General features: G+C 41.7%; 2 protein-coding genes across 9 annotated transcripts in view; one reads left to right on the top strand and one right to left on the bottom strand.

Annotated features, from left to right (window-relative positions):
* The window catches only part of GREB1L (GREB1 like retinoic acid receptor coactivator), a 129,672-nt gene extending 109,011 nt beyond the window's left edge, over positions 1-20,661 (top strand). For 5 of the 7 annotated variants that reach the window (XM_085052665.1, XM_085052668.1, XM_085052671.1 and 2 more), the window contains 14 exons: positions 1,458-1,573; positions 1,938-2,182; positions 3,467-4,029; positions 4,482-4,584; positions 7,502-7,657; positions 7,867-8,006; positions 9,800-9,961; positions 10,265-10,472; positions 11,163-11,328; positions 12,033-12,260; positions 13,506-13,647; positions 14,768-14,968; positions 16,723-16,861; positions 17,926-20,661. In XM_085052665.1, the coding sequence (XP_084908791.1) occupies positions 1,458-1,573; positions 1,938-2,182; positions 3,467-4,029; positions 4,482-4,584; positions 7,502-7,657; positions 7,867-8,006; positions 9,800-9,961; positions 10,265-10,472; positions 11,163-11,328; positions 12,033-12,260; positions 13,506-13,647; positions 14,768-14,968; positions 16,723-16,861; positions 17,926-18,089 (2,733 nt within the window). In that variant the 3' untranslated portion in view covers positions 18,090-20,661. The remainder of the gene's footprint in view (positions 1-1,457; positions 1,574-1,937; positions 2,183-3,466; positions 4,030-4,481; positions 4,585-7,501; positions 7,658-7,866; positions 8,007-9,799; positions 9,962-10,264; positions 10,473-11,162; positions 11,329-12,032; positions 12,261-13,505; positions 13,648-14,767; positions 14,969-16,722; positions 16,862-17,925) is intronic. The other 2 variants (XM_085052666.1, XM_085052672.1) reach the window with 1 other exon arrangement.
* A 557-nt stretch (positions 20,662-21,218) lies between these two features.
* Positions 21,219-25,301, bottom strand: part of ESCO1 (establishment of sister chromatid cohesion N-acetyltransferase 1) — a 32,287-nt gene continuing 28,204 nt past the window's right edge. For both annotated transcript variants that reach the window (XM_085052674.1, XM_085052673.1), the window contains exons 11-12: positions 24,553-24,740; positions 21,219-22,201 (exon numbers count right to left, since the gene is read on the bottom strand). In XM_085052674.1, the coding sequence (XP_084908800.1) occupies positions 22,054-22,201; positions 24,553-24,740 (336 nt within the window). In that variant the 3' untranslated portion in view covers positions 21,219-22,053. The remainder of the gene's footprint in view (positions 22,202-24,552; positions 24,741-25,301) is intronic.

Below are 25,301 nucleotides of genomic sequence, written 5' to 3' on the forward strand. Positions count from 1 at the left end.
AGCTGAAGGACTAGAGCAGTGGAGAGCTGACTGATGGCTGCTTTCACTATGAGCACTGCAGCCCTTTTTTTGATGTGTGTGTGGGGACAGAGCAACATGAGGCTACTGAGTGCTTTCTGGTGAGGCTGAGGCCCAAAATGTGGTCCCACCAATAAATACTCTTGGTTGCACGAAGGATGAGACCTCATCATGACAGTTTTCAGAGGCACAGAAGGAAACTTAAAACTGTTAGTGAACCCAGCTGAAAAGTTTGACTTAGCCTCTCTCTCAGAGGGCATTAGCAGGGTGTGTGGTGGCACAGCAGGACAGGGAGGGTGGGCAGCTCTCTCTGCAGTGCTGGTTGCTGGACTGTTCCCCTCTCAGTCAGACCAGCCAGGCAGGTCATTCCTCTTCATCAGGGAGCCAGAGGTACAGAATGAAACAAGAGATGGAAGACAATTTAAATAACTATGTCACTGACCAGGGATGCTGTCATGGCATATCCTTTAAGTGTAACATGAATCAAACTGTTTGGGAGGCATTCAGAAGTAAGGAGCCCTGAGGGCTGCACCTCTCTGCCCTTCCCGAGTCAAGATGGTCAAGAAATACATCTTCTGGATGCAAGTTTACAGCTCAAAGCCACAGGCACTCATTCTTTTTAGGTCCTTACACTAACAAAAAAAAAAATCAAGGAAAATTAAAAGAATAGGAAAATTGTCTTCCCCTTTTTCACTTTCTAGTCATGCACTTTCACAGAAACTTCCATCATTGGAGAGGCAGGGGAACACACAGCTGGACTAACCTTGTTGAGCCAGAAATTCTCTCTCTGCTGCCAAGACTGCTTTACCAAGCCATTAGATACTGCTAGGTAATTGGAGAAATAACTTTTTCAGTAAGCTCTGCTGAAGCAGGGGAACTGAAGGGTGTAAGGACATGGGACTGATGCTACCAACCTTTCCAGTGCTAAGGGAAAATGGTGTCGTTTTGGGGTCTTGGACCTTGATAGACTAGATAGTAGGGAAGAAGTTCTTCCATGTGGGATTACCTCCAGCGAAAGGTGAAATGTGTTTCTTTAATGTGATCTTTCATGGTATAAAATAATTAAACAGGGTTCATTGACCATTTTGATACTCCACTTGGAAATCTTAATTTAGCTTTACATTAATACCTGTTATCTGTGCCAAATTGACCGCATTGGCTGCTTTTTTCTCTGACAGACCACACTAATACCACACCAGGTGTATGTTTCCAGCACTGAGTAACATATGCTATACATTCCTTTTCTTTGCATTTAATGCTTGGCTAGCAGTTGGCTACCTGAAAACAAATGCATGCCTGTACCCAAGGTCTCCTTGCTGTTGGCCGTTGAGTAAGCAAACCCTATATTCAAAGCAAAAACAGGAACTGATGAAAAAAGAAAAGAGATGAAGATTTGGAAGGTGCCATTTAGGTGTGACTGCAATATTCTCTGTTCACAGGCTTGGAGGGGCAATGAGCAGGATGACTGGATTCCTCGCACCTACCAGGATCTGGAAGGTCTACCTTGCATTGTTATTCTAACAGGCAAAGACCCTCTGGGAGAAACTTTCCCCAGGTGCTGCTACTACTCTTTCAATATGTTTGCTCTCTAACATGTTTAGATAAGTGGGGTTTGATACAATCTGGCTATCTTTGCACAAAAGAAATTTATTTCTGAAGACTTTAGTTAGGAAGCATTTAAAGTTTTGGAAAGCGCAGTTAGTGAAGAGTCATGCTGCTGTACTGTGTGGGTCAGTAAGTGTCTGTGCAAAATACCAAGGAGCATAACTTACATGCTTATAACTTATTTTAAAATAATTTTATATTTATGGGCTAATAAAATTGTTCATGACTATTTAGTAAGCAGTTAAAGATAGGAAGTATTCTTCAAAGTCAGAGAAAACAAGACTTTTTTTTTTTTTTTGTGTTGGGTTCTCTAGGTCATTGAAATACTGTGACCTTCGACTAATTGACTCCAGCTACTTAACTCGTACTGCATTAGAGCAAGAAGTAGGCCTGGCATGCTGCTATGTCTCCAAGGAGGCAATTCGAGGGCCTATTGTCGCTGTTGACCTCAGTGAGAAGGAGCAGGAGAAGGCAAATGGTAGCGAGAATGACTCTGATGAGCTGCTGATTGACTTGGACCGGCCCCAGAGCAACAGCAGCGCTGTCACTGGAACCTCAGGTCAGTTACTCTGCTGCTGGTCTGAAAAACAAGTCTTTATTCCTGCGTCATTGGAATTTGGATGCAAACAGTGAGATGTTTTCTGAATGTGGGTTGCTTAGCTGTATCCAGCTGCAGGCTAGACAATGAAATGTTAGTTGCAGATTCTTCACAGAGTGAGCAATTTTCCTGTCTACTGCTAAAAGGAGATGGTGTTTCTGTGGGAGGGATGGTATGCCATAGCTAAGGGTCCCCTGTGGTTTTTATTTTTAAACTCACATTTCACATCTGTTGCTAGCTTTGTTCAGTGGATCCTGAGATGATCTTAAAGATCAGAGCAAAAAGGGCTAGTATAAAGTTCTAGGAATAGAAAAATGCTGTTACTCCAGGAGTACCTATGGGTGAGGATAGATATTTGCCTCATTGACAAGAACAGGAGAATGGTTGGATCTTGCCCTACCTCTTCAGGCATCAGTGAAGCCTCACCTCACACCAAACCTCTTCTTTGCATTCTGCAGACACTTCTGGGTCCTTCCCTTTGTTTCCCTATGAGTTTGAGGTATTAAGACAGCTGAACTGGGTCTTTGCTATGCACCAGATCTTCCCATACACTAACTAAACCTGACTGATAAGGAGGATAGGGCATAGCCTACTTCATGTCCAAGTTGCAGTGAAATAAATGCTCTGTTGTTCACAGAAGGGAAGATGTCGCTGTTGAGCAGCTAGCAGAGTAATGAAGGCACCAGTTCTCAGTGGCAAGAAGGAATGACCTTTATTGTTTTGATTTCATCACATATATAGAGTTCTCAAAAGTCACCCAGATTGGTCAGTCAGAAGCCTTCCCCCAGGCCTGATTGGCCAGGCCTGCACTGTCCAAGTTCTGGGACACTGTTCCAATAACATCCAAACTTTATCTTTATTTATAAAACACAAGAAGAATTCTCGTGGGAAAAACCTGTGCTAGCCACAGGGAAGATGCAATTGATCTGTGTATACAGTGGTTTGTTAAACTTGGCTTTCAGGAAGTTGTACCATAAAATTACAAATCCTAGATGGGAAATGATACCTAGCACACAAAGATTAGGATTGAACACTTGGAGTCTGAACCCTCTTGCAGCCTCTCCAGCCAAAGGCACAGACAGATGTAAATTATTTCTTTTTACTTGGTGAAACACTGACCTAAGCCACGACAGCACCCATTGAACAGATGTATTTGCATGTTAGGATGTCACAATACATCAAGTGATTTCATGGTTTTCCTACATCAGTCAGTAATTTTTCATTGCCTGCTTTCTGTTTTCCCAGGTTCCCTGGCTGACAACGGTGTGAGCTCCTCAAGTGCTGCAGACAAGTCTCAGAAGCAGGCACCGTCCCTTAACTTCCAGGCTGTGGCACACAGCTCGGTGGATGAGGGAACTTATTCCAGTTTTACAGCCAGAGAGACCCTGAAACAAGAGTGTGACTCGCTGGGTAACCAGATGGCCAGCAGCACCACTCCCAAAGTCTCCTCGCTGTCTTCAGTCTCCCAGCCCTTGCAGTGGCCTGCGCAGTCAGCCAAAGACAGCAAAGCCCTCCGTGTGGCGCTGCCACGCATCGTCATCCTGTCCAAAGCTGCTTACTGCCTCCTGAGCTCACAGAAGAATGGGAATTTGCCTGCCTCCTCTTCCCTCCTGCCTCATGCTGACGTGTCTTGGCTGAGCTCTCTGAGGCCTCTGCTTCACAAGGACATGAGCAGTGAAGAGCAGTCTCTGTACTACAGGCAGTGGACGGCAGCCCGACAGCACCACGCGGACTTCAGCAATCAGGCTGAGGCATCTGGCACCAGGACTTTTCACCCCAGGAGGCTGCTTTTGACAGGACCACCACAAGTAAGAGCACAGTTGCTTCCTCTTGCCTTTCTAGCAGTCTGAGAGGACCAAGTTTGCACTGATGTGTTTTGAGGTCAAAAATCTAAAGTCATATTTTAAGGCAAAGTCTATGCTGGAAGTGATAAGGAGAGGAAAGGTGATGCTTTATGTCATGTTTTAGCCTAAATGAAATCCATGTGGATGGCACTGGACATTCCATTGCCATGAACACATCAGGAGAGAAGCAGTTATCACTGCTGATCTGCCTGCATACAGGCTGTGGCCAAGTTGTGCTCAGAGACCAATTCAGTAAAAGTGTTTTCAGCATAGTGGGCAATATGACATATTGCAGTGTTTTCACACAGAGCTGAACACAGAGCTTTGGGGTAAGCCCAGAGGCATTTATCTGAAATTTATCCTTCCACTGTAGTAGTTTGGGTTGGCATTTAAACTTTTTTCCATCTCTGGCTCAGGTTGGAAAGACTGGTTCATACTTGCAGTTCCTGAGGATTCTCTTCCGCATGCTGATCCGGTTGCTGGAAGTAGATGTGTATGATGAAGAAGAGATTAATGCCAGTAAGTATTTTGTAGGCATTCTTAAGATGTGTCATAAAGAGCCTATGTTATGTATTACTCAGCAGGGAAGTTTTTAGGCTCACTGAAAGTCTATGAATTACACCTACTGCATGCCCTGTCTATTGGTGGTAAGCTAGACTTACTCTAGGTGTCTGCATATATTTCAGTATAGATTAATAAAAAAGTAAGCTTTATAATGGGCTTATCTGAGAACTATTAAATGTATTTTGGATTGATACATTTGTATAGCATTCAAGTGAAAGTGAGCACAAAGCTATAAATGGGCAGCATCTGCCCATGTTATCTCTCCTTGCAGGTTTTTAAATGCTGGCTGCTTTTAAGCAGACAGGACATTTAAGAATATTTTGTCCTGGCTGAAATGTAACTATTATTTGTGTTTATTTACAAATTATATACCCATTTTCAGTTCGACTGTCTCCTGTAGGCAGTTTGCAGGTTTTATGCTGAGGATAAAGGAGAGTGGGATCCCCTTTGGATTTGTGCTCATTTGTCAGATTGCACAGATCCATTAACTGCCATGGCAGGATTTTGCCTTGAGAAGAGCAAAACCTTTTTAAAATCAGTCCTCTTCATGGTGTTCTTTACATAACTCTGTGGTTTTGTAGGGAAATTTCTGTGGTGCATAACTCTCATGGCCATTAGACTGTCATCCTGTAAATGTAGTTGTTGTCAAACCTTTGAAAAGACTAATTTGTTTTTCTCTTCACACAGTGTTAGTATATTAAAAAAAGAAAAAAAAGAAAAAGAAAGATTTTGCTTTGATTTGGAGCTTTTGGGGCAGTTAGTCCATCATTATTAGAACTAAAGTACCTCAGAAGCTTGGGATGAAATATCAAAATGTAAGAGATGTTCTGCATTATGCCAACGGGCCTGTTGTGATCACAGCAGTGTGTCACACCCCTGCCAGGAATGCTTGGAACTCCAGCACAAGAGCAGTTGGGGTTTGGTTGGGGTTTTTGGTTGTGGCTTTTTTGCTCCCACTACTTCTGTCAGAATGCTTCTCCACAGCACTAGTGTTCTCATTATTTAAAATATTGTTTTATTCTCCAGCCCAAAAATGTTCTTATCCCATTTATACACATTCTATTTGGGACCAAAAAAGTACTGATTTAAATTAAAATGCCTTTTCTCTTCTTTGAAGTTTGATTCTTTGGAGTGGTCAGGCAGCTGTCTTACCTCCTCTTCAGCATTCATGTAGGTAGCCTGGATCTTCTTACAGGATCCTCACAAATGACAGCCTCTTTATTCTTATCAGTTTGGCTCTCTGGTGTGCATATCTATTTTCAATTTATCCTTCTGGTGCATGGGTGAGCAGAGCTGAGTGTTTAGTCAACCCAGCCTGCAACAGCTCATGTATTCCCCTGCCCCCACTGAAAGCTCCAGGGTTGATGAAACCTATGATTGCACTGGCCTTTTCTGTTCTCCCTTTTCACTGGCATTGATGCTTAGCTTGTACTTCAAGGTTCCTCAGCAGCTCAATCATTTCCAACCAAGGTGCTCCCAACCTGCTGCAGAAATGCTTGTTATTAGTCCTTGATTTTACAGATGACTCACATATTTTTTCTGTTAAATATCACCAAGTTTTTGTTGTTACAGTTTTTGAGGATGTTGACTTCTTTCCAAATGGTCTTCAATTCCTTCTCTGTATTGGCAGTGACTCTTAGGAGTGTGCCACCAGCAAACTTAAGCCAGTTTTTTTGTTTAAGATGGTGACATTTGTGATAATATTAACAGTGTGCCCCTCTACTGACCTTTTAACTTCATTGGTAATCTCACCTGCCTTAAATGCTTACAATATTACATGCTCTCACCTCCTGTTAAGTCAGCTCTTTCAACTTACAGACCATTCCCTTCCTCCATTTTCTTCAGCTGTATCAATAACTTGTCATATATTATCATGCCAAGTACTTGAGTCGAGAAGGATAAGATTCTTTGCATTTCCTTTGTTCAGAGAAATAGCTATTTCATAGCCTTATAATGAAAGTAATACAGGATTTCTTTAGTTAACCTATGTTGCATTTTATCACTTTTTTCATTTAGTTCAACATCTTTAATTGTGTCCCTCACCCTCTCCAAATTTTGAATATTACCAAGGTCAAAGTAATGGACCCAGAGCTCTGTAGATTACTGTCTCTGCTCTATGAGAGCATGTGCTCATCTGCAGACCCAACCTTCATTTCACCTGAGTTCACTTTTCTAGGATCACTAACCTGTTACACACCTACTTTCTTGTGTTTTTCTGTCTCATTTTGATCTGAATTGACTCATGTTCAAGCTGCATTCCAAAGCTGTTTTCTTTGGCCAGTGTTTTCTACCATTCCCATTGCTTAAACTTGATTTTCTACTTTAGACTTATCTCTGTTGGATCAAAGCAGAAAGTTTCATTTCATCCTTCCTGGCCACATCCCATTCTGTAATAGGAGTATGTCTTTTACTGCCTTTATCATGTACCACTAGTTCATAAATATGTACAGCCTTTGTTTCCTTGCTTTCATCCTTCTGCCTCAGGATACTTTTGGTTTTCATTTATCCAATTCTCTTCATTCCATCACAGAGAGGCTTGAAACTACACCTGTGCCTTTTGCACAAATAGGACCATTCATCTGAGCATTCTATTCTTAAACCAGAGTGAATTATACCTCAACAGCATGATGAGGAACAAAACAGAAAGATAGCTAGGAGGCTCCTTTACCTGCATGCAGTTTCCAAGGAATTGCCATTTCTTCCAAGTGGCTTTGTGTGGATTGTAATTTCACTGGTAACATCTATGATGTTCAAAAATGTTGCTCTGTGTGTGTGCCTGTGTGAGTTCCAGTGCAACTGTAAAGCAGAAACCATCACATAAACATCATTTGGTGGGTATCTGATTCTGCTTACCTGAAGTGTGTTGTTGCAGATCATACAGAAAACAGCGAAATTACTCAATCTAGCAACGACCACTGGCCAGACATTGAGATCTTCAGCAAAATATCTTTTGACCTGAGTGTACATGACCCTAAGTACAGAAATATAAGTCCTGTGTACACAGAACAACTCTCAAAAGTGAAACAAGGTAAGTAAAAGGTAGACGTTTTTAGGAATAGCTTCCTACAAAAAATCAGGTTTTATTTGTTAGCTTGAACATGAGTTCACAAGAACCTTCAGTCTCCAAAATTATATGGAACAAAACAATTTGTGTATTCTTTACAGTTTTTACCAGGATTACAGTCTCTGTTTTTTAACACTCCTAAAATTTCTGTTCCTTCTTTTCTTTGTACACAGAAACAAGCAAAGAAACAAAATCAGAGGAACCTAAGAAAAGGGAGACTGTGTCCATGATGCTGACTAAATATGCAGCTTACAATACCTTCCATCACTGTGAGCAGTGTCATCAGTACATGGACATTAATCCTGCTGCACAGGTTGGTGTCAAGATCTAATGTAAATTGCATCCCTGTTTTTTTTTCTGTGGTCTCTCCAGGCATACTGCTCTCATCTCAGGATTCATGCTTTCACCTTCCCTGAGATGGAATTGTTTAGTTCTTCCATTCTCGGGGGACATACTGAGCTACAGACCCAGAGGCATCAACTGTGACTGCTGCATTCTGAATGAGCAATTTTCCTCTGCAGCTGCCTCTGGCAAAGGGTGAATATTGTGACTAGTTGTCTCAAGCCAAAGCATTATTCAGCCTGCCCAGAGGGTTTGCACTGTCTCATGGGAAAAAGACTGTAAAGTTAAAAGAGATGCTGCTCTTACCTAAATGCCAGCAATCCATTCCTGTGATGGGAGATGGCAAGGCCTACCTCTTCCTCCCTTTGTATGTAACTGTGCATCCTTCTCAGCAGTAGCTTATGAGTCACTGGACAGAAATGAACATTTCTAACTGTTTAGTTAAAAAAAAATTGTTTCTAAAGCAAGCAGTTATGCTTACAGGAGACTGGCAAGTAAGATTATTCTTGGTTGACAGCTCACACTTTATTTCTTCACCACCAGCAGCAGTTTACCTGGAAGTTTCTTATCTCAAATCATTCCTTCCTTGCTTGCTAATTTTTCCAGCAGCTTGCTATTAAGATATGGCAGTGTAGACTCTCCAACCTGGCAGTGCACAATGTCAGTTCCCTCAGAGCAGCACCAACAAGTCTGATCTAAACCTCATGCTTCATTAAGTCCATTGACAGAAGCAAGTCCTCCCCAAGGATATCTGTTGTTCCTTCCACTCATCTTTGTGCATGTGGTCAGACATAACTAGTAGCAATAAATATAAACATCTACTTGTATGTGCCAGTGTGAGCTGTGTATAAAGAATTAAGGTAATTAAGCTCAGGGAAATTACATGTTCAAAGGGGAGTCATTGGATAGCAAACATTATGAAGGGAGAGAGATTCTTAAATGCTTTAGCAGAACATAAATAGAGTCCCTTGCATTTTCCATATTAGGCTGATTATTTCAATTTTTAGCAAAGATTATAGAAACCTCATTGATGAGTGATTGATTTGACTTTGTAGTAAGACAGATGCTTTTGTAGGATGAAATCTATCAGATATTTGTATACACTTACACAGTTCAGTGAAGTGCTGTGCAAATGTAAGCACACCCAAATTCTTCACAGCCTTGTTAATGGTGTGGTCTGCTTTGGACCTGCTTAGGAGAGTATTGCCACAGGAAAAATACTACACTAATGCAGCCCTGCTACTTCTGAAGTGTCTGAATGACAGTGCATGCTGCTGTGGAGGCACACCCGCATGCTGCACTGCTCTTTGAATCCTTTGAGGAAATTAATTTGGACAGTTTTTTCCTAGTGTGTATGTGTGCATATATATATATATATATATATATATATATAGTTTCATTTTTTTACTTTTCTTTCTAAATAATGATAAATAATTCCTAGCTGAAATGGACTTCAAAAGAGTCCAGTTTGGCCAAAGACCATTAGTGGTACTAATTGTCTTTAAAAAAGTGGTACATTAAAAGTGGTACATTAAAGTGGTACATTAAAAGAATCAGAAAGCTGATTCTTTTAATAGCAAGGCCTAAGTAATGTACCTGATTGTGAGGAAAATGAGGATATAATGAAGTTAACTTTGGTTACTGAAAGAGATTGTTTTCAATGTTCTTCTCTGATAACTTCCAATACTATGGCTGTAAGAACTCCTCCTTACATACTCCTTAGGTATTACCTGCTTGGAAATCTCCTTTTGTTTTTTTATTCAGGTATCTGACTCCACTCTGCATGCATTCACGTTTTCATCCTCAATGCTGGGAGAAGAGGTTCAGCTGCATTTTATAATCCCTAAGTCCAAAGAGAACCATTTTGTCTTCAGCAAGCAGGGAAAACATCTCGAAAGCATGCGACTCCCACTTGTTTCTGACAAGGTGCGTTTGCTCTCTTACCCATTTGCTGAATGCAGTCACATTGACAGACATTTGCAAATAATTGGGGGGAGATTTTTTCTGTTTTCTTTTTGTTTTAAAGTCCTTTGTGTAATTCTTGCCTGATTGTCCTTAGAATGGGGTTTTTTGAGGGTAATCATCCATTTTTCCATTCCTAGATTCCAGTTCATGTGTGTTGCAATAATCAATGATATTAAAATCTGCTACAAAAAATAAACAAATAAAAGTCCCTATCAGGAATAATCTGTGTTTTGCCTAATGTTGCAAAAATGTCTCATGTTCCAGCAGAATTTGAATGCAGTCAAGAGTCCTATCTTCACCCCATCGAGTGGACGTCATGAGCATGGACTCTTGAACCTCTACCATGCCATGGAAGGCATCAGCCACCTTCATCTCCTGGTGGTCAAGGAGTATGAAATGCCACTTTACCGAAAATACTGGCCCAACCACATCATGCTTGTCCTGCCAGGCATGTTCAACAACGCTGGAGTTGGTAAGAGACACCATCAATGCATTGCTGTGAAAGTGTCAAAATCCATGTTGGACAAGGTGGATCGTGCTGTTGCAGGAAATATTGCAGCAGCTCCTCATATTCCTGCTGTGATAATAGCAGCAATGTCTGTGCAAAATACAGTGATGTGGAAGAACTGTTGCCAGGGGCATGGAATATATATTTGCATTGATCACTGCCTTCTCAGTTTAAAACCAGATGTTTTATATGCCATATTCACTCATTTTATTCAGCCCTGTGGTGTGAATGTTCATTCTAGATGTTTTACACAAATTCAAATTGCAATATTTTAGTTAGGTAAATATTAACTGCAGCTGAACACTGGGGGCTTGAACTTTGGAATTTGTTTTCATGGATGCTGAATTTTTTTGCAAGAAGTTTTAAGTAGCTTCAGTTGTAGAACCTTAGCCCCTTCTTAGTTTAAGTTACTTCATTAGTGCCCACAAAATTGTGTTCTGCAGAGCATCCTAAAGTATCCAGTCTTCTTGGTATCTGCCTGTTAGATTTAATCATACTGAAAAAGGATCAAACAGATTTGTTTTTAAACTAAGACGTTAGGAGCACTAAGTTCCTAAAGAGTAATGACTGCAGATGTTCGTGTAACCTTTCTCTGGGAAGAGAGATAAAGTCTAATGAAGATGTCTGTAAGTCTTCTTTATGGTATTTCCTCAGGTGCTGCCAGGTTTCTTATTAAGGAACTTTCCTACCACAACCTGGAGCTGGAACGAAACCGCTTGGAGGAGCTGGGAGTGAAGCGCCAGTGCGTGTGGCCCTTCATTGTGGTCATGGACGACTCCTGCGTCCTGTGGAACATGCACAGCCTCCACGAGCAGTCCAGGTTGGTGCCAACCCACGCTGGGTCCTTGCACTGATCCAGCACTGACAGCAGCACATCTGTGACTGAGGCTCATCTCTAACATCTGGCAGGGTACTCACAGCAGCAGGAAGGCTGAATGTTTGTCTTATTCCACCAAAATTCGACCACTGCTGTTGAACACTTCCATCTGACTGTGTCCTTCCATCTGTGTCAGTACTGTCAACAGACCTCTGCTTGTGTTTGTTCTTTGCCTAAAGCCACTCTTGCTTTTAGTGACTGTTTGAGTGATTTTTCAATATGTTAGTTCCCTGATTTGCTTTGATTCGGTTTATGTTTCTCACTGAAAACAGTTTATTTGGGGAACTTGGAAGGCTTCAAGCTCTTGACCTTCTCAGTGCTTACACTGTCCAGTACAGAGAAAATAGCATTCCAAAAATGATGTGTAAGGTGACTACTTTTCCCTTCCTGAATTACTGTGTAAGAACTTACTCTGCTGAAAGGCTCCTTTTCTTAATGCTACATCGGTGATATTAGTTTCCTGTTGCTTAAAAAGTCTGCATTTATGTATATATTTTTACAGCATCTGGAGTAAACATTCTCAGTCATTAATGGAATTTCTTGGTCCTTTTTACACACACAAGTGTGTGTATGTAATATATTTGCAGTATATGTAATATAAAAATAATAAATTACGTTTGTATGTTGTGTATGACCATGTTTTGCAGCCAGTCCCTGGAGCCTGGGGGTTTCAGCAAGAATGTGTCTCTGAAAAGTGTCCTCCAACACATTGAAGCCACCCCCAAAATTGTTCATTATGCAATACTGGGTGTTCAGAAATGGAACAGCAAGCTGAATACCAGGAAAGCTAAGGCTCCATTCTCCAGGTGCCACGTGCGTGATTTTATACTGCTCAACATAGACCTGACCCAGAATGTGCAATATGATCTAAACAGGTAGGCAACACATATATATCTGTGGAAAAATAGCATGTTGACTTGATAAGAACCTTGTCACAATGTTTCTGAATGCTGTTGAGATAAACAGAAAGATCCTGCCTAAGCTAATGAGTGCAAAATCACAATAAAACACAGTGTGATATGCACTGCATCTGAAAGAGTAAGGCTTCAAAATAAACCTGCCATAAGCCAAGAAGGCCTGGGAGAGACAGACCAAGGGCAAGGGAGGGCTTCAGAGGACTGAAAAAATAGGGAAAGAAGAAACTTCAGGAGAAAAAATAACTGGGAGACCAAAAAGAATGACATCATTCACAGGAAGAGTGTGGAGCTTCCAGAGTGCCTAGGAGGAGGGATTGCTTCAGAGACAGCTATCTTCGCTGTTGCCACTAGGGTTTGCAAGAAAAACAGATGAAAAAATTACTTTCCACTATTTCCTTCTTTTTTTTCTGCCTCTCCTCACCTAACTTCATCCTAAAGTTTTGCAATAAAGCACCCAGATCATAGGCCTGTATAGCTAGTTCTCAACAGACTGAAGAAATATACAATTCTTCCACTCTGTAGAAGTGGGTTCCAAATAAGTCCTGTCTCTGCTGGCCACAGATGGCCCTGGGGCTTCTCACCATGGGCTCCTGCTGCTGTTTTTGGGGATCCTGTGTATTTGAGCAAGGAGTTGTAGCCTGTCAGTGCAAGATGGTGTGACTTTCAGAGCTCTTCATTTCACATTCTGTGTCAGGTTAAATCATGAGATAGAAGTCAGCCCACAGAAGTGAACAACTACATCATGAATAGTGCAGGACAAAGGTTATTTCCCAGCAGCTTTTTCTTCCATAGATAAATATTTGTTAAAGCCAAATTTTTTTCCCTGATTCCAGTTTATCAAGAAATATGTCAAATGGAACTGGCTTTTTCAGAAGTGGAGGTTGGTCATTAAAAAAACATGAAAAGAATAAAAAAAAGGAAAGGGTGGGGAGGAAATTATTGGTGCCAGTATGTGACGAGGATATGAGGGCAAGCCAGATTTGGTGTGGGGAAGAAGCATACAGGCACACTGAAAAGTGAAGACTAGTTTGGTTTTAGGATGACTAGGGGAGCCTTCAGATCTCTGCAGAGAATTTGTATTGGCACCATATCAGATGAGCTCCAAAAATCTCTGCTGAGCCCAGACTGGTGCATTTCAGCAGTGGGAATGCTTGTGCAAAGCAGCCACACAGCTGGTTTAGTGACCTTGTGTTTAATGTCCAGGTATTTCTGTGAAGATGTGGATTTTAACCTGCGGACCAACAGCAGTGGCCTCCTCATCTGCCGCTTCAACAACTTCAGTGTCATGAAGAAACATATTCAGGTTGGAGGACAAAAGGACTTTGTTGTTAAGCCAAAAATCATGGTAGGTCTGGAAGTATACTCTGTTGTACTTAAGGGGTAAAATCAGGACTTCTTTTCCCTAGAAATAATGAATTCTCTAGTATTTAGATTTATTTTGTTTCTATTTGACATCTTATATTTATGGCTTAATCTATGAATAAGATGGTAGGGCTGCCATATCAAAAATAGAAAAAGAGAGACATTTTGTTATTTGTAAATTACTAACAAAAATCCTCCTAATCTATTAGAAGATGGACTGGGATTGGGAAGAGTTTGGTCTAGCTTTTCAGTGGTATCTCTGATGGAGAAGGAATTTGCAGACTCTGATCAAAAGCAGGCAAGTTGTACCAGATTCAGTTTTAAAAATGTTAGAACAGCCACTAGTTTCTGGTGTCTGCTGGTTTGTGATGACTTTCAGTCCTTGCACTTCCTGACAAGAAGAGGCCTGAGGAAAGGCTCTGAAAACTGCAACATTCTGAAATCCACTCAGGAATTCCAAGTATTTATAAAAATATACCAAATATTTTTTACAGAGCATTTTGCACCAATACCAGCTTTTAAATGGAGGTGTATTTCAAAGGATTTACTTTAATCTAGGAATCTTACAGTTTGTGTTCCTGATGGTTTTGAACACATCCCACACCATCCCTCTTTTTAAAAGCCACCTCCATACTTCAGGATTTAACTGACCAAACATTGGGTTTGAGTATTTTTGAAGATAATTTTTTTATTTTCCTTTTCTTGTGCTTGCAGTGGAATCTGTAGTGGTGGAGTGGCCTATGAGAAAGCTTCACAGAAAACACTTTTTATGGATGACTCCACACAAGGAGTTCATAATTTCCTATAATGCCCAGGAGTAAGGCAGGATGGAGGCTGCTGTGGCAATTTGAAATCCCTATTTTATGTCCCTTCTTTAGGCAAGCAGATATCTACAGAAGTACTTAGCAAGCACAGAACAAGCAATTCATTTATTTCTGTGCTGCGGTGCTATGTCAAAATCGAATGGGGAGTTTTGATCCTTTTGATTCTCTTCTCTCCCTTCCTGCTCTGTCATGGCAATCCCTTCCCTAGTTAGAGGAACTCCTGCACAGCAAATACACAGAGCAGGTGGGTTAAAAGGGGTTCCCTTGGTTTCACTGCAGGTTTCAGACAGCGTGGCACCAATAATGCCTCTTCAGTACGTCTGTGCCCCTGACAGCGAGCACACATTGCTGGCAGCCCCGTCTCAGTTCCTCCTGGAGAAGTTCCTTCAGCATGCGACGTACAAACTCTTCCCCAAGGCCATTCACAACTTCAAGAACCCTGTATTGGCCATCGACTGCTACCTGAACATCGGGCTCGAGGTACAAAAGATTTGCAGGAATGATGGGGACAAGGAAATGCAAACCTTTGCTTCAGTATTTTTCTTGTGTTGAAAACCTTATCTTCGGTATCAAGGGTAACATTTGAACATTTCGGTCTCAAACAGATTCTGCTGTTGGAAGTAAAGGACCAGTCCACTGGAGGAGCTGGTGCTGAAGCCTCCAGCTGGCTGGTGTGGGTAGAGACCAGGGGTCTGTGATGGATTAATGTGACTGCTGGACTGCTCCAGGTGCTGCACGTGGGTCACAACAACCCCAGGCCGTGCTACAGGCTGGGGGTAGAGTGGCTGGGAAGCTGCACAAAGGAAAAGGGCTTGGAGGTTCTGGTTGACAGCAGCTGAACATGAGCCAGTGTGAGCCCAGGTGGCCAAGAAGGCCAATGGCATCCTGGCTTGGGTCAGAAAGAGTGAGGTCAGCAGGACTAGGGAGGGGATCATTCCCTTGTACTCAGCACTGGTGAGGCCACACCTCAAATCCTGTATTCAGGTTTGGGCTCCTCAGTTCAGGAAGGACATTGAGGGGCTGGAGTGTGTCCAGACAAGGGCAACAGAGCTGGTGAAGGGTCTGGAGCACAAGTCTGATGCAAAGCAGCTGAGGGAGCTGGGGGTGTTTAGCCTGGAGGAAAGGAGGCTCAGGAGAGACCTTACCAGTCTCTACAACCAACTGAAAGCAGGGTGTAGCCAGGTGGGGGTTGGCCTCTTCTCCCAGGTAACAAATGATGGGACAAGGGGAAACAACCTCAAGTTGTGCCAGGGGAGGTTTAGATTGGATATTGGGAAATACGTCTCCATGGAAAGGCTTGTCAAGCACTGGGACAGGCTGCCCAGGGAAGTGGTGGATTCACTGTTCTTGGAGGTATTTAAAAGACGTGTAGATGTGACTCTTGGCAACAAGGTTTAGTGGTGAACTTGGCAGCATTGGTTTAACAGCTGGACTCAATGATCTTGGATCTCATGGATCCATGATAGCAGTGAGATCTCAATGAGTCTAACCTTAAAACTTTTCTTAATTTGCAAAGGAATTAAGCGTGTCTGTCTGAAATGATATTCCATACAAAGCAAAAACCCAAAAGCAATGTCATTCTTGACAACTTGGTGTTCATCCTTAGATGCTTCTCTTTTTATGAACCCAGGTTTCAGGGAAATTAGGTTTTTGCAAATATGTTTTACATGTCTGTAGGCAGGGAGATCAGATTTTTTGAACCCAACAGTCAGTTTGAACTGGGTCTGGAGCAGGGAGAATGCATAACAAGGGTGTTGCTCTGACAAATTTGATGGAGTTCAGTGGTAAGATAGAGAAGACAACCTTTGACACATAACAGCCATCACAGCACTGAGACATGGGGGAGCCCCAATGCTTGTAAGCCATGAGCATCAGCAGCTCCAGTACTCATGGAATCACTTTGTTTGGCAAATGTGTCCTTACCAGAATAACCAATATAATTTATGCAGTCACTATAAGCAGGTAATTCGTAGAGAAACAGAAAATCAAACTGAATTACAGAGAGCCCTGAAATAACAAGTTGCAGACTTGGTGACCAGATCTGGATCTAGAGGTTTCTTCCATGTGTTACTTCCTTGGGGAAGTTTTCTCAGTACTGCAGTCTTGTTGGATCAGATCTTTATGAGCACCAGCTGACTCACCTGTTATCCCTAGGTTATATTCCATTCCACAGAAGTCATCCTTAGACATTTCTAAGACAGAAGTTCCTCCTTTCTTTCCCCCTTGTGTTTCAGGTGGCCATATGCTACATTAGCTCTCGCCCACACTCAGTCAATGTCAACTGTGAAGGGGTATTCTTCAGCGGACTTCTGCTCTATCTCTGCGACTCCTTCGTCGGTGCAGACCTCCTCAAGCGGTTCAGGTTTCTCAAAGGTAATCTCACTGCTCTGCTGGGCATCCTGGGTGCTTCCTGCCAAGTAATAATAGCATGGAGGAAAAGGGAAAGGCAGAGGAATAACCAGCTTCATTGAACAGCTCCATTATTTTCACAGTTTGTTTTGGCACTGTTTTCAAAAGAAATAGATGGAGTGGTTTTTGAGAGGTGTATCAAACTTCTGTTCCTGTTGGCAGATAATTGAACCGTAGGTAAGCATTGATAAATTACATTCATTAAGTTATTTTGAAGTGACATCAACAAGGGTCGTGGAAATCAGGCAGTAAATTGTGCAGTCAGCAACTTGAGAGTCTTGAGCATAGGTGTTACTGATGAGGACAGGAAATTCTGCTCTGGCAATCAGTCTATAATGGCAATAAATCTTCAGTTCTGTAAATAAGGGCAGACATTAGCTGGAGGATGATTGGGTCATCAAAATCTTTCTTTTTGTCTGGAGCACAGAACAGAGAGTCCTGAAGGTGTCCAGCTCTCCTGCTCATTAAATGACCACATGTAACACCAGGTGGAATGAATTTTATTAAGCCACAGAAGAAATTAGGGACTCTTACAGTGCTTTAGCAAGGGCAGCTCTCATACTTAGGAAGTCATAGCTGATTTTCTTAAGTCAGTTGTGGGACTGGTTTTGCTTAGAATTTCATCATTGACCTTCTGCAAACCCAAGTGTCCCATGAAACAAACATGGGCATTATTTGGGAATACTTATCATTAGTAATTTGAAGACCACATTGCAGTTAATGTTCTCTCTGCTGCAGTTGATACTAACACTGCCTGTCAGGCAGTGACATCCTGTGATCCAGAGCAGACCCCACAGCATGCTTGCTTCTCCCTGTCTGTGCCTTCCTGCAAAATGGACATACTTGCTTCTGTCCTGGGGCTCACAGCACTGATCTGAGCCTGGACTGGATGGTTGTGTGATAGGCCCTTCTAACACTACTTTTTTCCTACCTAGCAGCAGGGATTTCTTTAAAATATATTAGGAAAATCAGTGAAGGAAATGAGTTGTTATTGCACCCCAAGAATCTAATGTGTTTTTCAATTGAAGGTGCCACCCTGTGTGTCATATGTCAAGACAGAAGCTCGCTACGGCAGACAATAGTCCGGCTGGAGTTGGAGGATGAGTGGCAGTTCCGACTGCGGGATGAGTTTCAAACTGCAAACAGCAGTGATGATGAACCACTCTATTTCCTTACGGGACGCCACATATAAGCTTCGCTGAGACACCACTAACAAAGAAAATAAAGAACTTTTTTTTTTAAAAAAGTACAATCACTGTGGAGCAAAGTGCAACCAATATTTATCTAGACTGCTCTAAAGGATTCCCCGCAATTCTGAAGTAGCTTTATTCCTTGGGCTAAAATTACCACATTGGTTATGATTTAAAGGATCCTGGATTCCAGTAATTTTCACATCAGTCACAACCACCAACACTAATCACACAGCCAACCAAGCTGTAGGATCTGGAAAGAGGATGTTATTTGGTCAAAGAAGAATCCTTTTTATATTCAGCTGAGTTAGGGGAAGAAGCTGCTCTCCTCTTGCAGCTGCAAGCTTGAATGTGTTACATGAAACGCACCCCAGCATGTGGAATTTATTGAAGATAGGTGGAGGAGAGCCCACCGTCTCTTCAGCTCTGTGCTGTGGTACAGGAATACTCAGGGGTTTGAAACTACAATATAAAGTAGGTACTTGTATTACAAGGAATAGTCTTGTTCTCTGTGCAGTGTTAGTTTAAAATTTGTAATTGTGTACGTATTGAAACTGTCTTTGGCAAAATTTCCACAGGTGTTCGAAGTTTACTACTTAAACCTGAACAAATGGGCAAATGCATGGCAGGCACTGTGCACCCTTAGCAATGGTATTTTGCCCCATAGGCACCCTCTCAACTCCAGGGGCCAAAGCAAAAGGCTTAATGGAGCTGCTCTCTCTTCAATTAGAGGCCAGAGTAACTTCCCTTCTAAGCAAATCACCTTCAGTTTCTCGCTCTCCTCAGAGCTTTGGAAACTTGCGGTCTGTCCTCCTTTGTGTATGGAAATGCATCCTCCTGTCCGTTCGGTGCCTTTGTGGTGGACTGTCTGCAACTCACTCTCCATTTCCTTAGCACTCAACTCCAGCTGGCTGCAGAGCTGAGATCAGGTCTGAGTTGTACCCATGTATGAAGCAACAGACCAAGAAATGTGCAGGAGAGGAACAGTGTCTGAGCTGGATCCAAGAGAAACAAAATACTCTACTGTAGTTCCATGGGGGAAGCAGGAGAGAAATCCCAGGGAGCTGGGGCTGCTCAGGAGAGACTCTCCAGAAGCAAAGATCTGTGAGCACATCACCTAACACCACCATCCATGTAACTCTAAACCCTAGCTCTGCAGCAGTCACACATTGTTCTATTTACAGCTGCAATACTGATTGGGAAGGTGTTCTGGTATTAACTTGGTGCAGTAGCATTTGGCTGTCAGGGTTAAATGTAGCAGTGCTCTGTTCCACTCACGCTTAGCAGGTGTTACCTTGCTGAGGTTTCCACACACACCCCCCAACAATCATCTCTCTGCACATCATGACCCCCTTTATCAATAAGAAAAATGCAGAGTGTTCTTAAATGCTGTTCAGGAATATGAATTAACTCCCCCAAAAGCAATGAAATTAATGCATCTTTACACCTGACCTACAACTCATTGCAGAAGGACCTGCCAAAGCTGCATTTTTTTTAATGCATAGTGTTAATTGAGCAACTTTTTTTTATCTTGTGAAGAGATGTTTACAGATGACTAAACATAATATATTTGACAGAGGCCAAAGGAAAATGGTTTGCATATGTCTGTGTTGATGTAGCATTATTCCTGATGCTGTAAATTTAGCAAATTTCACATGAACAACCCCTTTCTGTAAATTTATTTTCCTTCAGATACAACCTGCCTTACCTATTTTAACACTGGGAGGAAGTAGAGATATAAAAGCTGATTCTTGAAGCGTTTGCTACATGCCTGAATGTATTCCAGTAGCTCTGGTTTTGCCAGAGGGCTTAAGGCCAGCCCCGAGTCTTAGCATGGTGTAGAGAAGTGTCAGGTACTACATGTTCAAAAATGGTTTCCTTTTTGTTTGTGTATTTGCTGTTTGCACTAAGTTCTTAGAATTCCAGGTGCTGAGACTACTAGGAGATAGCCTGCTGGTGGAGCAGAGCGAAATTGTCCTGAAGGCTGAGATTGCATTTAGAGAATCAGTGTATTTGCCTGCCTTTACCAGCTAACAGTAAACCCATTTCCTTAGTGCTCTCCCCTATGGAAGCAAGGAATTTTGGTAACGCTCTGGCCAGAGTGCACTACAGCAGCCCCAACAGCACAGGCCTGGCCCATGGCACACTCTAACCAGCTGCCTGGGAATTCCTGGGAAGGAGATCCTTGTTTGACAGCTACACGATTGCTATTCCATTTTGGTTTTAAGCCTCGCCATTAAGGCCATTCTTATGAATGTATGAAAATTGGCCAGCGTTGTATTTTACCTGTAGATGTTCTTGTCTATTCACAGGTTAAAACTGAATGTAAACTAAGATTTAAAGAATCATATGCAGATGCTTTTTGCTTAACTTATGTAATTGCTTTTTGTGACTTTTGGAAGAGGGTTAAAATGTTGCTTTCCTAGTGTAAAGTTTTCTTAACCAAAAACTTGGTGAATTTAGCTTCACTAGTCAGTCTACCTCACGTTATTGTTTATGAACTGAAACTGTCTGAAGTTGTGGCTATGGTATGTTTATAATGTGCTTTCATTAAATCTGAATTTATTAAGTTACCATTAAGTTCTCTATTTTACTGAGTCCTGCTCTTGTTTTCTGAGCCTGCCACAGAGGATCACTTCCAGATTTCCTGTGAACCTGCACCCTTTTCTGACAAAGCCCTTTACAGTCTGCTTACCATCCCCTGGAAAATTACACATGGCAGTTTGGAAACAAACAGCCTCTACAGCCCAGAATTCCCCCCTGTTCTGCTACTCCAGCTTTAACTACTCTTAAGTATTGTTTAGGATGTGGTGTGAGTTCTTTGCTTTAGCACTAGACCAAGACTAGAGCTATGCACATTATAAACAAGTGAATCCTGATTGCATGTAGGCTCCAAAACTGAAAGAAATACCCAGTTTAACCTTAACTAAATATTTTCCATCATCCATTAGAGCTTTAAACTATTACTCAAGGCTGAAGGCATACCATCTCACCTTACTGTAAAGCTTGTATGAGGATGGTCTTGATCCAGGGCTCCTGGGGCACTGATCCTCAGGATGTTACTTTTTCCCACCAAGGAAAGTATGAAATACACTAAAGATTCATTCACACTTAGTATCATACAGAGTAACTTTAAAAAAGCTATCAAGTATTTTATTTTTAATCTATCTACATTATGTACAGATCAAGAAAGGCCACAGCAGTTTTTCAACATACAAACCCTTTAAAAGAGGAGAGATTTATGAAGGAGTGACAAGTATCAAAGTGAAGTCCACTAACAAAGGTATATACTCAGTACAATACTTGAAGAATGACGAGTACACCAGTCCTTGGGCTTTTCATTCCACCTTTTACTCCACAACTAACCTGGGGGAGAAGGGGACAGAGCACACAAAATTCTGTTTTGGTGCTGCTGCCAGGGAGCAGGTGCCCTGACATGAGCAGGGTACAGGGGCACCCCAGAAAGCACCGTATAGCCTGTGAGGGTTGTTGCCCACAGCAATTGCACTGTAAGACTTCCTGCCTCAATGCCACTGGGCACAGCCTGGAACTCTGTCAGACAAGTGCTGGCAGCAGGAGCTGGGCCAGGAGCCCAGCATTCCAGTACCGGGAAGCACTGGTATATCTCCTCAGTAAGAACTTCAGCATGTACTCGTCAGCCAGACTAGAGTCTTTGCATTAGTTTACAGTCCACTATGAACAATTTTCTGCTGCATGTAAACATGACTAACTAGATAAAATACAATCAAACTTCTGTAAAAGTTAATAAAATATCTTTCTTTTAAAAAAACAAAGTTAGCCTATTACTGCATTGTTTACAATTTTAATAAAATAGTACAACCGTTTGGTTGTTACCAGTCCTGAGTTCACTGTAATAAAAATGGCCCTGGCTTCTGCTGAAGGTCTGCACCCACTCAATGCAGTCTGGCAGAAGTCTCCAATAAAAATGGAATTCCTCCAGAGCAGTCAAGTCTGGTGCTGTCCATTGAGAAAGTTGTATACCAGGAACTGGCTGGTGCCACAGTACTGTGTTGCAAAGAGTTTTCCATCAGGAGTGGGGTCAGAGAAAGCAATTTCTTCCTTACTTAAGTATGAGCCATATATGAAGTTGCTCCTGTTTAAAAGAGGAGAAAACAAAAGAAGAAAATAATTACCCTTAGGGAATAATGAAAAATATTTATGCTATTATGCCACAAACCATTAATTAAGTGGCACAGACATTCAAAAAGAAGAAGTTCTATTAGGAGGACATGGCTCTATTCAAGGATTTATCTCCTCCTTCCCTAACAAGGAGGACCACTTGCTCTGACCCTTATAAGGGTCTGGTGTTTTAGAGGGAATGCTTGTACAGAACAATTGCATCAAGAATTCAAATTCACAGTTTAATAGGAAAGACATCGTTATGGCTGTGACTACAGTCACTAGGAATGAAAACAACCTACACAACAAGTTGGGGTGCTTATGGAGGGGCCTCAAGGCATAATTCCTAAATGCACATTCAGTAATAAACCACACAAAAAGAAAGAATCAATTTGCTTAACTTGTTCATGAGGAGTATTTAATGTATGTTTTATTCTTTACTTGAAAGAAGACTGAGAATCAAAGGATACCATTCTACTTCTCTGGCTGGCTATGTGAGCAATTTTAGAAAACCAAGTTCAGGTTTTAAGATCGCAAATGGGGGAAGTAACATCCCTCCTTAGAAACAGAAGAAAATCCCTTTAAACTTAAGATTTTTAGTTTCTGTAAAATAAACATAAATGTATATGAAGAGCAAGTGTGAGCTTCAGTCATATGACATCTCCATGAAATACTGAGGAAAAGATAATAGCAACAAAATCCTTTTTAATTACTACCAGCTTTAATCTCCCCTCTTTCATGTGTTTAGGAAATGATTTTGCAAGGTTCTTAAGATGGTCTGACTCAGTTTCTGTGACTGTAAGGTATACTGCAAAAGCCTGATTGAAATGGAGCAGACGTTCTCAAAATGGACCCTGAAGCCTGTTATGATGCCTTCAACAATTTGAAGTCAGGATTTAGCTGGTTACCAAAATCATCCCACTCCAAGTGCCTTTTGCTATGGAAGACATTTAGGTTGAAGTTTCACTGGCAGCTGAGCAGATCTAACTGCTCACTGCCATCCCAGAGCAAGTCTCAGTCCTTTCCTTTGCCTTCTGCAACTTCCTGGGCTCTGATCTACACCAGTTCTAGAGCTCATCAGACCTTTCTACAAACCAATGGAGCACCAGAACAATGCAAAACCTTTTGGTGAACATAGATAGCAATGAGCTTCTGGAAGGCCAAACAAGCACCAGAGCACAGCAAAAGGGGAGGTGCAGCACAGTTAAGAGGATAACTGAGGCTTCATTAGGTGCGACAAACCATCAAAACTGATTCTAAAAATCCTTTAGGGCTGTAGCTGAGGAAGTAACTCCAGCATCGTTTTGGGAGAGAAATCTTTCATTTAGAAATAGTTTATAGGAAGCGACAGAACACACTACTAAAAATCTGTAAAAAATATAAGTAAATCATCAAGGTAACATGTTTATCTGAATACAGCTTTACTGTCAATAGTTCAGCCAAAACATGATCTGGTAAGAACATTCTAGTTGCTCCATCAGCCGGGCAAGGTGCATTGTGCAGGGCAGAATAGCTTTGCTAAACTCTCCAAATACCCAAGAGGGTGAGGACTGGCAGAGGCAGCAGTACCTGTACTACAGACTCCAACAAGACAGGGTGATCACAAACCTGACAGCCCAGCAGATTTAAGATTTGAGCACTTTTTGCAATTATTCAGAACTGACATTTAAGCTTCTTGGAAAGAAACCTAAGATTTGGAGATTCAACATTTTTAGCATTTATCTAGACAATAGAACAGATGTTTGAGTCCTTTTATGGATCTAGCACTTAGCATTCAGCTGGAATACACTCAACCCTAGCTACTAAAGCTCCAAGAAAATTAAAAATATCTATAAGGCTCAGTGAACCTGAGTGTATATATAAAAAAAGCCAAAATAGAACAACAGCTGGAAGCCACCTGACTATACCCCCCAACAGTTTGGTGCACTGGGTCTGTTCTTTCCCTCTTTCTACCTCTAAGGAATGGTCAATCAGCCAAGGGTTCAGTCCCTGTCCATGGGTAACCTCACACTTTGACTAAAGACAGTCCCTATGTCCTTTACTCATAATTACTGCAGAGGAGTTTCCCCCAGCACCCTGCCTGGGTGACTCATTACAATTGCACCTAGAGAGGTCTGTGAAAGACAATGTCTGTGAACAACTACTGTAGAGTACTGATGTTAGTTATTGAACTCCACCGAACACTGAACTGTCAACCGTGCTCAAAATCCATATGCCTAGTATCACCAGCAGCTTGGAAACAGAAGCTTGAGACACACAAAGCAATCAGTGTGTTCGACTGAGTTCTATCTGAACCACGTGTAGATGAGAACATTTTTGTCTTACCTAAGACACTCAATCATCCGAGAAGCAATCTTCTTCCTGCGCATCATGCTGAACACCCAGATGCGACTGATCCCACAGATAGCAGGTTCTGGAGAAGTTGAACAGCACCATGCTTTCTGTCTCTCAAATATCACTTTCTCATTTTCTGAACTGACTTCTGGAACCTTCTCTTCTATAACTCTGTAGCCCTGTAGATGATGTAAAAAACATTAATCACTTTATAAAGGCGTCACTAATGACTGAAGAAAAAAAATTAATGTTTAATTTATTTCAGTTAAACATACTTGGCTGCTAAAATGACTTTCCAAAAAGGACTGTACATTTGCGTCTCATTTAATTTCTCATAACGGTTTCAAAAATGAACATGATAAAAGATTAAACAAAAAACCCTCTCAAGTTTCTCTCACTTAAAATAACAGCAACAAAGAATCCAGTTCTTATTACCATCTGAATTAAAGTGTTTGCACCAATTTCTTTGACTTTGGGTACGATTGTTTTGCTTGTTGTCTGATACTCCCACAGGACAGCAGAAAACACTACAGTTTACAGTGGAACAGACAGATCATGTGACATTGGTGATTAGTACTGCAATGGGCAGCATGACTTCTTGTCCTGCCCTCCAGTGCACTTATCCTCTGCTTCTATTTCCTGTGGAACTGTTTGACCCTGTGGTGATTCAACTCAATCATACAGAGCATCCACTCTTTCATCCATGTTGGATTTCTGCTGGCTAGGGAGTTGAACCCGCT

Source organism: Lichenostomus cassidix, chromosome 2, assembly GCF_008360975.1.
Source record: "Lichenostomus cassidix isolate B80296 chromosome 2, HeHo_3.0, whole genome shotgun sequence".
Lineage (NCBI taxonomy): Eukaryota > Metazoa > Chordata > Aves > Passeriformes > Meliphagidae > Lichenostomus > Lichenostomus cassidix.